The sequence below is a fragment of the Tetranychus urticae genome, chromosome 3 (assembly GCF_039701765.1).
Source record: "Tetranychus urticae isolate SD_2017Ah chromosome 3, NJAU_TeUrti_SD_1.0, whole genome shotgun sequence".
Classification (NCBI taxonomy): Eukaryota; Metazoa; Arthropoda; class Arachnida; order Trombidiformes; family Tetranychidae; genus Tetranychus; species Tetranychus urticae.
This window is the reverse complement of record NC_142960.1, coordinates 5,056,119-5,072,259: the sequence shown is the minus strand read 5'-3', so window position 1 is coordinate 5,072,259 and position 16,141 is coordinate 5,056,119. Positions and strand designations below refer to the sequence as shown.

General features: G+C 32.4%; 4 protein-coding genes and 2 long non-coding RNA genes across 7 annotated transcripts; 3 read left to right on the top strand and 3 right to left on the bottom strand.

The window, feature by feature from the left end:
* Window positions 1-536: 536 nt before the first annotated feature.
* LOC149093219 (uncharacterized) lies at window positions 537-2,327 on the bottom strand. The gene is made up of 3 exons (XR_016199717.1): window positions 1,058-2,327; window positions 843-955; window positions 537-711 (listed from the first exon to the last, which is right to left on the bottom strand). It is a non-coding gene; the product is annotated as an uncharacterized LOC149093219 (long non-coding RNA).
* Window positions 2,307-4,306, top strand: CLS (cardiolipin synthase). Its single transcript, XM_015939614.3, has 4 exons — window positions 2,307-2,875; window positions 2,952-3,081; window positions 3,194-3,572; window positions 3,843-4,306. The coding sequence occupies exons 1-3, from the start codon at window positions 2,546-2,548 to the stop codon at window positions 3,523-3,525; spliced, it is 792 nt and encodes a 263-aa protein (XP_015795100.2). The 5' UTR covers window positions 2,307-2,545; the 3' UTR covers window positions 3,526-3,572; window positions 3,843-4,306.
* On the bottom strand, window positions 3,349-12,633 carry Zasp52 (Z band alternatively spliced PDZ-motif protein 52). 2 transcript variants are annotated; one of them, XM_015939611.3, is made up of 13 exons: window positions 12,238-12,633; window positions 10,035-10,186; window positions 8,549-8,669; window positions 8,108-8,283; window positions 7,941-8,026; window positions 7,138-7,522; window positions 6,669-6,846; window positions 6,467-6,595; window positions 6,308-6,401; window positions 6,052-6,246; window positions 5,546-5,714; window positions 4,796-4,982; window positions 3,349-4,135 (listed from the first exon to the last, which is right to left on the bottom strand). In XM_015939611.3, the coding sequence occupies exons 1-13, from the start codon at window positions 12,346-12,348 to the stop codon at window positions 3,821-3,823; spliced, it is 2,298 nt and encodes a 765-aa protein (XP_015795097.2). In that variant the 5' UTR covers window positions 12,349-12,633; the 3' UTR covers window positions 3,349-3,820. The 2 variants fall into 2 exon arrangements, with proteins under 2 accessions (XP_015795097.2, XP_015795098.2); XM_015939612.3 differs by having other exon boundaries at window positions 7,138-7,204.
* LOC107371509 (uncharacterized) lies at window positions 10,177-12,643 on the top strand. The gene is made up of 5 exons (XR_001570821.3): window positions 10,177-10,501; window positions 10,607-10,693; window positions 10,792-11,375; window positions 11,447-11,962; window positions 12,028-12,643. It is a non-coding gene; the product is annotated as an uncharacterized LOC107371509 (long non-coding RNA).
* A 1,602-nt stretch (window positions 12,644-14,245) lies between these two features.
* Ak6 (adenylate kinase isoenzyme 6) lies at window positions 14,246-15,583 on the bottom strand. Its single transcript, XM_015939951.3, has one exon. The coding sequence runs from the start codon at window positions 15,581-15,583 to the stop codon at window positions 15,035-15,037; it is 549 nt and encodes a 182-aa protein (XP_015795437.1). The 3' UTR covers window positions 14,246-15,034.
* Window positions 14,330-14,980, top strand: Polr3I (RNA polymerase III subunit I). The gene has a single exon (XM_015939952.3). It carries the CDS (start codon window positions 14,330-14,332, stop codon window positions 14,804-14,806), a length of 477 nt encoding a protein of 158 aa, XP_015795438.1. The 3' UTR covers window positions 14,807-14,980.
* Window positions 15,584-16,141: the final 558 nt, after the last annotated feature.

Genomic DNA, 16,141 nt, shown 5'->3' with positions numbered 1-16,141 from the left:
AATTGACTCACCAACTCGAATGTTTAGTGGCTATTAGCTTGAGAATGGGAAAATAAACTTTAATTATATGATTAATTAGTTGAATGTAAATTTGCATAATTGCATATCTTTCATCATGTAAGTTGTAATAAATAATAAATTGTCTGATTAAGATTCTTTATTCATTCACAATAACAATAAAAGATGAGAAAATTATGCTAAATTTTGTTTTCAAATTAAAAGGCAATATATTTCTGGTTTATTAATATTACAATTGAATGAAAAGCAACTGTCAGATGGTTTCATGATATTAACAATTGACATTATGTTGTCAGATTTCATTATCCTTTTACATTTGATTTGTCTGATTATTTCAAGAATTGATGAATTCATAGTTCAAGGAAAATGAAAAATTGAAATGAAAGTGTTCAACTCTTCAACCTTGATGTGATTTAAGTTAATGCTTCACAACTGTTGAGGATAGAAGAATCGTTATACTGAATATTGTTTATTGAAGAGTTGATCATTTAATTGGGCTGATTGGGTAGTAAATGCTGTTTAAAGGGAAAACTTTTTCGTTTATTCTGTTTTCCTAATCGTGATCAATTGCCATTAGTAGACAAAAGATTTAAATTGTAAAAATTGTTAATCAATCACGTCCAACTGCCAAAGCGCCAAAAACAAATATCTGCAAGAAGACTTGAGTTGGTGTTTGGTTGTTGGTCAGATTTCCTAATCAAATGAGTGGATGTGAAAGTTAATATAAAATAAATAGTTAATCAGAAATAATTTAGATATATAAGGGCAATGATGAATTTCTCATATCATCATAAGTTGATTGTCTCAATAATTTGGTGAATTACATTATCTTGGCTCTTCTACTTGAAATATAAGGTGAACAATGAATACAAAATGTCTGCCTTCTTTTGCGCTGGTCGATTAACATAATGGATTCACCAAAATTTGACCCATTTCCCTGGTAATAAGAGAATTGTAAGAAAAAGAAATAAGAAAATTAAGAAATTGAAATCAAATCCAGCAGCAAAAAGCAAAATGATCAAGATTCACACGAGTTTACCTAATCACGATTGTCTCGAGGTGAGCAGAAACACTATTACTTTTAATTCAGGAGTATTAACTTTATTGTCTTCAAGCTCAGTCCTTGGGTTAATCAAAAATAATTAATATCTTTTAAAGATGATTGGTAAATTAACTAATGGATTTGGTCAGCCAACGGTGTCAAGGAAAGCATAGAGCAAAAACATCTATTGAAACAATGCTCATTTTTGACAAAAAAACCTATTCTTTAAGAAAGCAGATGAAATGGACAATGAAAAACCAATCCAATTTGATTTGAAAACAACTTGTTATTCATTGTATTGTTCAGTGCTCATGTAAGTTATAGATGTTTATGAAGTAATGGTTCGATTATAATTTATTATTCTCTTCATTTAATGATCTCAAGAGCCAATTCAATGCCAACCTTATCTTATCTTAACCACATCCTAATATTGAAATTAGCACCGATACTAACCATGTTATATGCCATAAACAAGAAAACTTGTAGATAATATTGAACGGAAATGCCTATCACAGTCAATTTATAAATAATATTAATAATACAAACGATTTTTATAGCGAGACTAAAATCTTCATTCATCAGGTAGTCGGAAAGCAAGGCTTATTAGAGTTCTTAAATTGGAACAAGTTGATTCATGACTAAAGACGATGAAAATCGGTAAAAAATGATTACAGTTTCAAAGATTTAGCGATATCATAATCTGTTAATAGTCACTAATTATTTAGAGCAACCAGCTAAAAAATAAGCTTCGATTCTTTTGGGTAACCTTTAATAGTACATCGGATGTACATTTATTTCCGATTCTTTTCATTATATTCTATCTTTTTGATGATAACAGCTTGTAACAACTTTCTATTAAACACAATTTCATCAAGCAATTATTATTATAATAATAATAATTTTCATTTTGAGTCATTGACAAAATCAAACTTGGATACATTCACTTTATAAGTTGTAGTTTCAAAGTAATCACTGAACAGGAATACATGTTTAATCTCTTGATAAATCCAGTTCTCCATTAAATCACAATTTTAAATAATCCAAGCTAGAAGTTGTTATTTTTTTGTTGTATGGTTGAATATTTCAAGGAACAGTTTCCATGGGACAAGAACAGAGAATAAAGTTCTTGATTCTTAAAACCAAGAACGTCCAAATTAGACCAAAAAATTAGATGAACGAAAACCTAAAATCGAGAGTTTAACCTAAGACAGAACGGAACAGAATAGAGAATGATTATTCCTGACGCTGAAGTACAAGAATGATACAAGACGAGTTCATGATGAAAATACTTGTTTTTATTTGAATTTCAAAGTTTGAACGACTCCAGAGTTTGACTTCAGAGCCATCTTGTGATTCTTTTTTCGACTTCAAACCAAAACAAATTCATCTCCACATGAAATACTTAAAGTGAAAAAAATATTTTATCTGATTAATTTCTCAGTATTTTCTTTCTTAGTTATTGTTAATTTTACTTACTGTGTAGGTATGGCATCTCGTAATTTATTTCTCCATCTTCCAATAAGAAACTGTTTTTCGACTCATCACTGGAATACATCAAGAAATCTCACAACAACATTGAAAATTTGTCAATTGAAAAAAGACCAGGATAGTGAGCAAGATTGTCATCAGCGTCAAGTCAATGATAATTTACTTCTCAAAAGTAAACAAATCAAATTTGAAGATCGAATCTGGACTGTCCCTAATGCTTTATGTATTTTGAGAATCCTTGCTTCACCACTCGTTGCTTATACTGTCATCAATAACAAACTAATCGAGTCAGTAGCAATAGTGGCTATTGCTGGATTAACGGACTTCGTAAGTATCTGAATAACTTCTGTCATCTAATTTTTTCGCCAGCTCATTCACTAAAACCATACATTATATTTGTTAGGCCGATGGATACATCGCACGACGCTTTGAAAGTCAACGATCAGCTCTTGGTGGAATCTTGGATCCAATAGCTGATAAAATCTTAATTTCAACTCTCTATTTATCAGCTACAATCAGTGGACAATTACCAGGTAATGGATAGTCTTTCATGATAGTTTTCCTGCTGAAAATATGAGTTTGATTTTCTAATATAGCTCTAATATTGTTCATTCAATCCAATTTACTGTTTACTGTTTACTTTAGTTTTTATAACGTCCGTAGTGATTGGCCGTGATTTATTGCTAATACTTGGTGGATCTGTAATGCGTTACCAAATGCTAACCAAACCTCGAACTATTTTCGATATCTTTCGATCAAAAGGACCGAAAATGGAAGTAAAATCATCAACTTTAAGCAAATGGAACACAACACTTCAGTTTAATTTAATAGCATTTACATTAGTTGCACCAATTTTTAACATCAGTGAAAGTCTTTTTTTAACCTACTTTCAATATCTTGTCGCCACCACAACAATAGCATCTGGCCTTGATTACATGTTCAACAGAAACAATTATATCTCCCAATTGAAACAATAGAAAGAAACAGACAGAAGACATTTGGACAAAAGTCGGAGAAAATTCAGGTAAGAAGAAAAAGAAGTTCATTTAGGCAGCAAAGGTCAGCAAAAAAGAGATTTTGATTGACTTCAAATTTTGAAGATAACCATTAAATTGATCAATTATCTTTATATATAGTAATTATTAGTTTCATTTCAAATGACTTTTCATTTAATATAACACTTTTTATATATTATTTTAATTCAAAATTGCATTTTGATTCGTGATTTTAATTGTAATTTTTTGTTCTGCTTCCATCTTTTTCATGATACGCTCATCTTGCATGACTTCTACAGAATGGCCGTCCACCTTTGGCAAAGAAACTTTGACCATCCAAGTTTTTATGGCAGAAATTACATTTGAAACAAGTTGAGTGATAATTGTTGTTACATGCTTCCAACCACCGATCTCCAGCTTCAATCGGGAACCCACAGGCAGTGCATTTAGTTGTGAATAAATCGTTCCAATCCTTTTCACAATATGGCAAACCATCTTCTAGATAAAATTGACTATTTCCAAAAGGCCTTCGACAATAATTGCAGTTGAAACATTCAGGATGCCATTGCTTTTCAAGTGCCATCAGACAATCCTATAATATTCAAAAAAATAGAGCAAAAATGAATCAAATAATTTTCTCGTTGTAATAACAGTCAACTAAAAGCTTCACCAATGATTTGTTTACTGGTTGAAATACTGTTTTTGTATTATTTATAAAAGTAATATCCAAAAATAAATATTTATACAAACTGTTTCAATTCTAGCTCAATGCATCTGGTAATCTTAACAGAGTTTTTTATGAAACATCGCTCTTTAGTTGATTGAACCTTTGTCTATGCTCAAAATAAGATACAATTGATATAATAATCAATCTTGTTGTAATCTAAATTGTGCTTTCTCTAACGCTTTGAAAATGGCTGAAAATAAAGCTCTCAACTTAAGATTCATTGTGATACATGGGAAAATAACGTCTCATTTCATTACAATTGTTTCTTAGCCAAAACATGATCACAAAGAATTTACTTCATCATCATCATTATTTTCACTTTTTATCAACCAAATGCTTATTCTATTTCACCTAATTAACTTTGCTCATCAATTTAAAGCCACTGTTACTAAAATACTCCTCATGAGCAAAAAGTCACAACAATAAGACTCTCAACTGTCTTCTTCCAAGCTTCCTCTCATTCAAATCTCTTAATCAAACTAATGTTGACTGTTATTGTAAATAATTGATAGCGATTATGATTACCTTTTTGATTCTAATTCCACATTTAGCACAAACTGGAGCCAGATATGATTCAAAACAGACTTCACAGTAAAGTTCACCTCGTTCCTCAACAAATCCAATGTCCTCTAATGATCGACGGCAACTTGCATTTGCACACAAGAAATGCTCTAGACACCAAGTCTTTTCTGAGGCCAAAATGAACGGACCTCTAATAAATGTAAATATGAAAGTGATTAGTTAACCTGAAAATTTGGATTCAGTAGACAAATGAAAATCAAACTTGAAATAGATTGATCGAAAGTTGAAAGGTTGCACTGAATTAAAATCATTTAAGTGTTACAAAGCATTCCAAGTAAAAGATGATTCCTCATGATTCTTATGTTGAATAATGTGTTAATTTTATTACAATTTAAATTATTTAAAGTGAAATTCATGCTCATAGAGATTAAATTGCATTTGAATGTGCTTTTCCATTTCAGACTAGATAATAAACAGTCTCATGCTTTTGTTGTCAAATATAAATCTAATTACCTTAAATTGTCTCGAGATTTAAAAAGATGATTCCAAGTGAATTAGGCCACACCATCATTTAAATCATGTAATTAGCCTGAACAAGTTTGCTCTTCATTCCTCTCAATCTCTTAATCAACCTTACTTTAGGCCCAATTTTTAACCCTCACACCTTAATGTAGCTTTTATGCAACTCTAACCTTCGATCAACTAATAGCACAGCAATTTTGTTTTTATTGCAGTTTCGATTGTTAACTTTACCTTATCGGTGAACCACAAGTTGAACAAATGGGAATACGCGCTCCGGGTCCGACCTGAGTCTTGAGTTGACCCATACCTCGACGAGGAGCGGGTCTAGAACCGGGAATAGACGATTGACCGATTGTTGGAGCAGAGCTGACATTTCCAGATGGCAAGTTTACATTGGAAGCTAAATGTATATTTGTACATGTTAATTATTGAAATATCTAGTGTTAACTCAACAATCTATTGACAATCAACTAACAAACGAACGTATTTCTAGATTTAAATAATTATAATTTACTTCTGAACCCGAAAATGAGTCTAAAAATTTCATAGTCAATAAAGCTTACCCATTGCACCCAAATATCACAAGTAAACAATGAACATCTCAACTTTGTATTTGAGTTTTGGTTGTTACGATTACGTTCATTTTTATTTAACTTGATTAAAATGTTAGAATTGATCGTCTTAAATTAGTATCTGATTCATCGTTTATTTAGTTTGTTTTTTTCACTGATAGTTACTTGCGTTTGGTGTTAATTTGGAGAGCTCAAAAGAGCTTAATGGCCTCTGACTGCCTGATAAAGGGCGAAACATTGGTTGTCCAGTTGGAGTTCCAGTTTGACCTGACATTGAACCAGGTAAGTTAGCTGAAGGTACTTCTGGTGTTCCAACGGGTGTCACTGGTTTTGGAGGAGGCCAAGTAAATTTGGGGCCACCTTGATAAGATAAAGAAGAGTATTAATTGTCAATCTATTTTTCATGGTCAATAACAATTACCTGAAACATCCTTATGGACATCTTGTGATGGAGCTGTGTAAGGATGAGGATGGCTTTGGTAAAGATTCGGCGACTGAGATCCCATTGGTTTGTACTAAAAGTAACAACAATTAAACATCATTAATAAAGATATTTATTTGGATTTAAATGAGATTATACCTGTGGTTTAGGTGCAACCGGAGGAGGAGCTGGGGCCGAACTAAATTGATTCATCATTGGTGTTGTTGTTTGTAATAGTCGAGGACTTTGTGGAGCTTCAACGTGATGAATGTTTCCAGGACTTTGGTGCTATTTATTAACATTGGAATGACAAAGATACAGATAAATCATCATCATTCAATAGCTTATTTTCATTACTCACATGCCAAGGAACAGCTCCAAGGACTGAAGGGGAAGTCGGTCGATCGTGTAGGGTTGATGGCTGTGTTGGTGATGGTATTGTTATCCGTGGAGAGCTGATTTTACCTGGTGTTGGTGAACTATTTGTTGGTATTCCTCCGATTCCAATTATATTAGCATCTTTGGGTATAGTTGCTCCTCTAATTAAACATAAAAACAATAATTAGTAACATTACAAGTTGTTTAAAGAAGCAAATTTTGTTGAAGGTGAAAGGCAACCTAATTTGAACTTTGAATCTTAATCTGATGATTTATGGTTAATAGTGAAGCTAACTCAAAAATTTGGTTTTTGTTTTAAATATTTTGGATAATTTGTAATATTTTTCAATCAATTGTTATCAGTAAACAACTGAAGCATTGAATTTCGTGAGCTACTGCTGATTTGCCTTCCATATTCAATTATTTTGGTTCAGATATTGATTGAAACTCACGGTCTTATGGTCATAGGTTCGATGTTTGATTGTCCAGTTGATTGGGCCAAATGTTGAGCAGCTTGTCCTGCATGGGCATCGCAATAGAGTTTTTCATTTACGTTAAAGTAACCTACATTCTTAAGCGATGTACCACAAGTAGCACATTTAAAACATTCAGCATGAAGTGATTTATCCCGAATACGACAGAAAACTCCGGTAATTAATCCCCCACATTGACCACAAGTGTTAAGAGATGATTGTGAATTGTCACCTGATGAATTATTTTGACCTGATCCACGGGATATTGGGGCATCAACATGCTTGGTAATTGAACCGATTCCCAAACGAGGTGAATTAGTTGGTGATATTGGGGTTGGAGTTCCGATTGTTCCTGATTTAACTTCTAATCAACAATTAACATAAGAAACATTCACAGGTAAACAAAGGTAAAAGGAGACATGAGTAGAAGTTGTCATTTTATAAACATTTACATGTTAGTAGATTATCGTATAAGTAAAGGCAAGTTTAATGAGATGATTAGCTCAACTATTATTCCAATAGGTTTTATCAGAGGAGGTTATATGTTATCATTAAATTTTATCCTAGGCCTGAATCTTAATCAATTGTATTAGTTGGATGTAAAGCATCGAGCATGATTATGAATTATTAATAATTTTGAGCAAAAGCCGGTTATAGCAGATGAAGCATTTCATTGTTGATGTTTTAATTGCCACTTGCCTTTTCGCTTTCTTTAAAATACTATTTATCAAACGATTTATCATACAAATTATAATTAAAGCTATTTTAACGAATCGTCTTACCTTTTTTGCTCTGTTCTTCCTCTAAAATGGCTTGATAAACAGCTGAATGCTTGTTTACTGGTGCATCAGGTTTCATAAAGTTTATCCTAGAGTCGATTAGATCAATAAAAATATGTTATGAAAATTCAAATTTTAATTTAAACGTCTAATATGATTGAATTACTTACCCCATTACTCCAGGAGCTAATTGTTCTGTATGGGCTTGAAGAGTTTCCTTGATATTAGTCTCAGAGTAAAGGTTAAGTGGTGAGTTGAACTGTTTATGAACCAAGGCAGGTAGTCTTTTGTTTCCTCCGAAGGGTTTTGCAGCTGTATTGTGTCCAGTTCCGATTGGTTTAGGTTCCTTAATTATTTAAATACCAGTAAAAATAGCCAATAATTAAAAATGTGTAAAAAAATTGACCAAAGATTTGGTTAAAACACAAAACAAAAACTAGAAGTGACGACTCAATCCATTGTCAAGTAAACGGTTAGGTGACATGTTTGAAAAGGGCGCACAAAAAGGGATGAATTGGTTAGTTAAGGGAACCCATTAAATATTAACCAAATGTTAATTACAACTTAAATCACTGTTTATATTGATAACCACAACCGTTGAAGCAACTCACCGGTCCAGTTTTTGCCAGTGAAGTTTTGGTGTATGTTGTTGTTGGTGGTGAGTTTACTGTTCCAGGTTTAGGCAGTTCACCCACAGCAGTTACAGTTGGTCGCCAAGTTAACGTTCCACCTCTGATTATAAAATAATTAGAATGAGAAAAAGGCAATTTAATGCTATTTATATACTTGATTCATCCCTGACTTTAATAATCATCTAAAAAGCAGCGAAAAAAACTCTCAGCTTTTGTCTTCATTTCATCACAGTTACACGAAAATTTAGCGATTGTTTAACTTTAATGATCCAACATTCATATTTGAACAAGACCGTTGTGTTATAATTATCGTTGTATTTATGACAATCACAAATTATCATTCAACTGTGGCAAGAAAAATTTAAACCTATCAAGTTATTATTAGCTAAATGTTGTTAATGTCAAATTGCTGTTGAGGTGTTTTTTCACTCCAAACTGACATCACTTCGATACGATTTAGACGCATTTCAACTGATATTTCAAGTCTACTCTCGCCAGTTAAATGTTAATAACCAATGAATTATCTTCTTGAAATGCTCGTCTTCATCATCACTGTCATAACTGTTGGTATAGCAAAATTGGTATATTTGTGAGAGATGAATGGCTTTTTAAATTGCTCACAATCAAACGTCAACCTTACAGTAACTTATTCACTAATTGGAAACCAATAAACCGAGAAACTTAAATTACAATTTAAATTATTTTATTCTCATTTTAAACCTTTGGGTTTAGGCGTTAGTTTGGTTGGAAACAAAAACATTAAAACATTGAATGATCATCTTGGCTGTTAGTAAGGTTTTTGGTTCATTTGAATTTTCTGGTTATCCTTAACGTTTTTATTTTAAGTTAATGTGAAGATCAAGTTTGAATTGATTAGTTTAAAAGTTAAATTTAATCCGATATAAATTAGAACGGCCTTTAATTTAATTCCTCATTGTTGATCATTGGGTGAATCTGGTGATTGAACTGGTTCTGATGAGCTTAACATTGCGCGATTTTATTTGAATCACAATTATCATCATTTTTTTCAGGTTATTTGCGATTAACCCTCATCAGGATCACAATCAAACTTATGGATTTAGTTTCAAAATCAATTTAATCATCACGGATCAATATAAAGAGCGACGACACCTAAAAAGCAATGGGAATTGACACTAAACACTGTTAGCAACTTCAAACTTAACCAGAGTGAACAATGGAACGAAATTGGTTTTTAAACAAATTTGCCTGATCTCATCAAATTGTATAATTATAATTAAGCTATTTAAGTGTAATTGCTTCAAATCTTATCAAAATTAAAAGCCTAACATCTTCCATTCTCATACATTTAGGTACTTTTAAGGTAAGTTTATAATGCTTTTTCTCAATTTATAATAATTTCTAACATAATCTGACATTTTTTAATGTAAAGGAATCAGATTTTGGGTTGATTATTAAGTGAAATTTACTGTAATTATGTATTTACCTTTGAACTTGAAGGTCAAGATTGTTTTTGGCACTTTTAATCGCTTCTTGAGCTTCATGATGTAACATTTCTTGAGCAGTTGAGTTACCAATTTTAATTATAAAATCCCCCACTTGAAGTCCTCCCTGTTCAGCCAAACTTCCCGGGTTTATCTTGGCAGAAGGAAAGTAAAGACAAAGGATCAACAGTTTTAATTTATGTTAATTTATAATTGAAATTTAATTAGTTTTTTCCTTCAATTTTTATTACAAATTTACTCGATTCAGCTATTTGTGAAATTATTTGTGTCTCGGTGTGTTTCAACCATTCAAATCATCAACATAATTGTGATATCTCATCAATAAGCTTTCCTTAACACATTTTGTCCTTCCTATGTCTACTCTACATTTTTCATAAAATGGTGCAACTATTTTCTGGCAAAATAATGTCAACTTTTTTTCCTCGCATCTTTACTAAAGTAAATCTAGGTAAAAACATGTTTTGATTTCAGGGACTGTAACTTTCTTTTCGTCATCTCTCTCTTCTCCTGTCTCTATATCTCTCATTTTTTCCTCTACTCATCATTTCAACAGGGAAGACCTAATTTTGGAGCAAAGCTTGGATTACTTTGGTAACCGTTTGCATGTGTAATACAAACACAAAGTGAGAAACCAAAGATGGTAAGTGGTATAAATCGTTTTCATCTCTCTCTTCAACTCACTATCCATCTCTTTTTCAAGTTACTCATCTTTCTTATCCTCATCTTTTTACTTTCTAGATGCTTACTCAATGCAGATTGGTTTATACTCTAGGTTGCCAAGTTAGGGGCAGAGTTAAATAGGATTGTTAACATTTTACACTAAAGAATCTCATCACCATTCAGGATTTTTCTTCTTTACCATCTTCAACATCATCTTTCCATCTTTATTTTTTTTCATCTAAATCTTCAATATTTATCTCCTCTCTTTGCCTTCCCTTTCTTGTTTCACAATGAATAACAAAATTCATCTGCTTCAGCAAGATAATCCTGTTGTAATTTTGATTGTCGTCAATCCATTAATCAACTTGTTGGAAATCTTAATTTTGAGGATAAAGCTCTCTTTACCGTCATCAAACCTTTTCTTCCCTCAACAATCAACTTAATCAACATCGCAATCTTGACTGCACTTTCATTCTAATAGTTGCCGGCTTCTTGATCAGAGGCTTGATTGAAGCTGATGGTGACAATGATTATAATGAGTTAACAAATAGGCACCATTTTGTTACAACAAATAACATTGTTTCTTTTCAATACACCCAACCCGATAAACCACCTAGTTACATTGTAAAACGGACCTGAGTGTTGTTTATTACAATATTATTGTAATTATAATAGATGAGATTACATTTGGAGATAATTAACAATCATTAATTTAGTAATTTTTTCTTTTCAGAATAATCTCGTTAACGTTTGAATGTCGTCGAATAGAAGGAAAAGTGTTAATACTATTCATTTGTGATTTGAACTGATTTTCTTATACAAACCAAGAATCAATTATATCATGATGGATTTTTTAGACACAGCTACAGATTCAAGCCACAAAAATGACCAGACACACCTTGCTATACACCAACTCTGAAAGGATTCAAGATTGTTCAATCAATCAATGGTTAAGTCTTTCATGTCAAGGCCAATTCTGGTGTTAAAGTTAACTTATTGACATAATTGTGCTATTACAATTACAATTAAGGAGATTAAATGACCAAAAAACCAACTAATCCAAATTCAATGAAAAGTTTGCAGTTGATTAGACAGATTATTACTACTGCCGGTGGTTGCTGATTTATTTCAATAATCAGATCAACTTTCACAAGTGAATTGCAATAAAAAAGATAACTTATTAAACATGCAATAAGGTTAGCCTGACCACAAGTAATACTGACACTTAATGAAATTTCACTGATTAAAAGTAAGTAATCTTGCATTGACAAATTGTGTCGTAATTTAACGATTAAACTTTGATTTTCATTGCAGGTAAATCTAAGTTGCATCCAAGTAATCCAATTTGGCTGGTTGACTGCAAGTAGTGGACAACAGATGGTTACGGTGTTTGAAAAATGGCAATGTTATTTGTTACCAAATGGCAAATCTGATTGGCAAATTGTCAATCATAAGCTTGCACAAATTTTTGTTTACAACTGATCAAGTGGTTTACATTATACTACAAAATTTAACTTGACCTACCTTAGATACGGCTAAAGGTGTTCCCCAGTCTTTACCTCCTTGAAGCCTAAATCCCCAAGGCGATGAAGCATCACCGCGGTTCATACGAACAGTAATTAGTTGACCAGACATTATCAGCTGATTAAATGGATCCAAGGTAGTCAAAGAAACAAATTTTCACGTAAACCAGAAATGGCAGTCAAGGTTGATCTGGTTAGATCAGGGTTACTATGGACGTAAAGGAATCAAATTTGGCCAATAACAAGTAGATGACCCGAAAAAATATCAGAATTGGTGAACACAGTAGTTAATGCTGGAAGAGAGGCAAAAACAAACACAACTAAATCAAGTAATTGTTGAATGAAAATCAAGGAGAAAAGCAGAAAGACGAATCAGCTCTCTGGTTCGTCAACCAGAGATCTAAAAATGAACCAACATGATGATGATGTGAGTGTGTGTATGTGTGTTTTTTCAGCGCAAGAAGATGAAAATGAAAAGGAAAGGGAAAGCAGGATGATAAAAAAGACAGCAGGAAGACGAAAACGAAAGATGATTTTCAACAGTTTGTGATTCGATGTTACGTTCATTTGGCTAACGAAAGCAAGTGAGAGAGAGAGAGAGAGAGAGAGACTTGGATGATGATGATGATGATGGTTGGAGTACAGTTGGAAGAGCAAATTTGTGGTTCAAAATATGTAGAGCTAAGGCGTAAAATGTCTTGACATTTATTTGCTGAAAAATTTTTTGCTTTAATCTCACTCTTTTTCAATCTTCCTCTTTCAACTCTTTCTTTATCATCCAAACCTTTCTCACAATCTTTCAACTCTTTCAACCACCTTCTAATCTCTGTTTAACACAATTTAGATTTAATTGTTTCACTTATTTACACTTTGCATTTCATTGATTTTTTTTATTGCTTAGGTTTTCAGCTAAAAAAATAGCTGCTTTCTTGGTTAATCAATTGGCTGTTTTCAGGAAACTTGATCATCTAATCATCTTTTTACCCCTGTTGCTATTATTATTATATTTTCATTATCATATTGTTTCAATGGCAAGACTCACAAATTAACCTCATCCTGATGATCAGGAAATTGCCTGATTGTTTGAAGGATATGAATCACATTAGCCGGGTTAAAATGGCGACTATAAATATTACCAGAAAAGATTTGACTCTTGACTTGGCTTTCAAATTGTAAACAAAATCTCTTGATTACTTCAATAATCAAGCGCAATCTACTTTTTTTAGATGAACCAGTTTTGTTGGTGAAAATTGATTTAATTGATTCGTGTTTGGATCAATTACCAGAGCAATGTTAATTTGAAATAATGGCTTTTGCATTCTATGCTAAGTCTATTTATGTATTTACATCTTGTAATCGTCTTTTCACACATCTTGATTATACAGTTTCTAAATACAGTTTCACCTTGATTGTTGAATGTGGAGAGGAAAAGAGTTGTATAGTTAACAGGGAGAAAAAGGAAAGACTGATTTACATCTTTGGTTCGAGTTATTTAGTTATGAGTTAATTTCGCTCGAAGCGAAACTTGGCACAAAATGGGATAATCTTTCAAGTTATTTCAATGTTGAATGTTAAACTAGGCAGGAAAATTAGATTGTTAAAGGTAAGCACAATTAATTGTAGATAGCTAATTAATTGTTGAATCATTACAAGGATTTTCCGTTAATGCCATGTTTGTTGATTGTAATAATTGCTTCAAAATAAACATCATTGATTATATAATAGATTTATTCAGACTCTTTATGGATCGACTCGCCTATTCAGATTTAAATTATTGCGTGTGCTGTTGATCAAGTTTTGTAACATAATGTTTAATGTTTGCCTATTTCAATGGCTAATTAACTAAATTCAGATGCGATTTAAATTTAGATTGTTGTATCGAGAGATGGAGACACAAGCATTTTGTGTTCGTCTAAAAACCATGACTACATGATCAACATGACATGTTGCCTGATTAGTTTTGTTTTTTTTTTCATGTGTTTCCAGGTTAAATTAAACATCAATCCATCTTTTTTTTTGTTGTACAACTTTTTTTTATTTAGGTTTAACATTAATTAATAGGATAATAGAGGAGATTTTGACGGTACATAAATATGGAAATAATAAAGAAACCAACCATTTTGTGTTCTAATTACGAGGTTTGGAACATACTGAAGAATGTTAAGGATAGCAAAAGGCTTAAGGATCAAAAAAATCTGGCCACGGTGACGTACGAAGCGATTAAATACTTGGAAGAGACTAACTGTGTTTATCAAAGTGAGGAGACGATACGGGCATTTTTACTTGCTCTTAAAGCAAAAGGGATTCGACTTACTAAAGCCGAAAAATTACAACTAATCAACAACCGACCAGCTACTTTGGTAGAACTTCAGCTGTTGATTGAGGAGAATGAGGAACGATTCAGTGAGGAGGCTCTCAATTTGATTCTGAACTTGGTTCAAGAGTATCTTCCAGGAGATCCTAAACAGGAGGCAGCTGAGATGCCGAGTGATGAAGAGGAGGGAAGCGAAGAGGTAAAGGTGAAACTGGAGGAAGAGGAGACTGGAGAAGTTCCAATGGATTCGAGTTAATCTGTGAATTGCTTAATGAGATTAATGTATATGATAAAAAATGGTATAAAAAGATATCTTGTTTCATAATAGTCTTACTTGCACATAATAATGTCATTCATTGCTTTGTAATTTAGTTTAAAGTGTCAAATTTTATATATATAAAAAAGTTATCAAACCCCTTTTTTACCATTACTTCAATCTCTTAATATATTGCGATTAAAAGCAGGAATTGCTTTATCCCATAATTCATCTTAATCCATCATAGTGTCGGTTATTCCGACATTCTATATAATCCAATATATGGTTCACATTTGCATCCAGATCAGCGGGTTCATCATTGTTCAGCTCAACAATAATGTCTTCATCAAAAGTTTGTTTAGCCTCATCCAGAATAACCTGGAATATTTCGCTTTCCACATTGGTGTCCAATTTTTTCTGTGAATAACCGCGATCAGAGAGACGATCAAATAAAGGTGTATTTGATGTTCTTAAGACAAAAACTTGATCAAACCATTCTTCAGGGAATAGGTCACAACCATGAAAGTCAACAATGATACCACCTTGGTCATCCTCCATGATAGGCCTCATTTGTTCAACTACAGCATCTTCATCCAGCACATGGCATTCTAGTTGATGGTCATATTCAATGTAAAGTTGCCTTTCAGCAGCAAACTCACCAACATTGATGTATTGGTAATTATGGAGGGAACTCAAAAGCTTCTCACATATTGATGTCTTACCGGTACCAGGAGTTCCGGTGATCAAAATATTTGCATATCGTCGCATATTTGCCATTACACTAATAAACAATAATATTACGAAAAGAATTAATAACAAAAATAAATTAAAACAAAAGATAAAGATCCCACACAAAAGAGCAACTTTTTTCCAATATAAAACAAACTACAGACACAATTTTTCCCATGAATGTATTTTTATTTTTTAAAGGTATTTGTGACAGGTGAGCCAGCAGTAAGCGCTGCTACACCTAAACATGCGCATTGTTTTAAAATTATTTAACATGGCTGAAGGAGAGGGGAAGAGGGGATGAGTTTAGGTTATTCAGTTGTTTGAATATATTTTATTGTTTCAAATATTTAAGCGAGAAATTCGGACTGAATTTTGGGTTGATTGAGAGTAATTTCTAAATGTCATATTTTACTGTTGGCTATTTTGACAAGATTTTGAAGTATGGACAATTGGGTAAAGTTGTTCAAAAGTCTGCAAGCTCACGTTTTCATGCTAAGCCGCAGCTTGCTTGGCTAAAAAGAAGCTCAAATAGCTGAATGTTAAAATGTAAAGCGGCATCTATGAGTTAATCAAGTCCTTAGAAAATAAACTTTCTTTAAATTG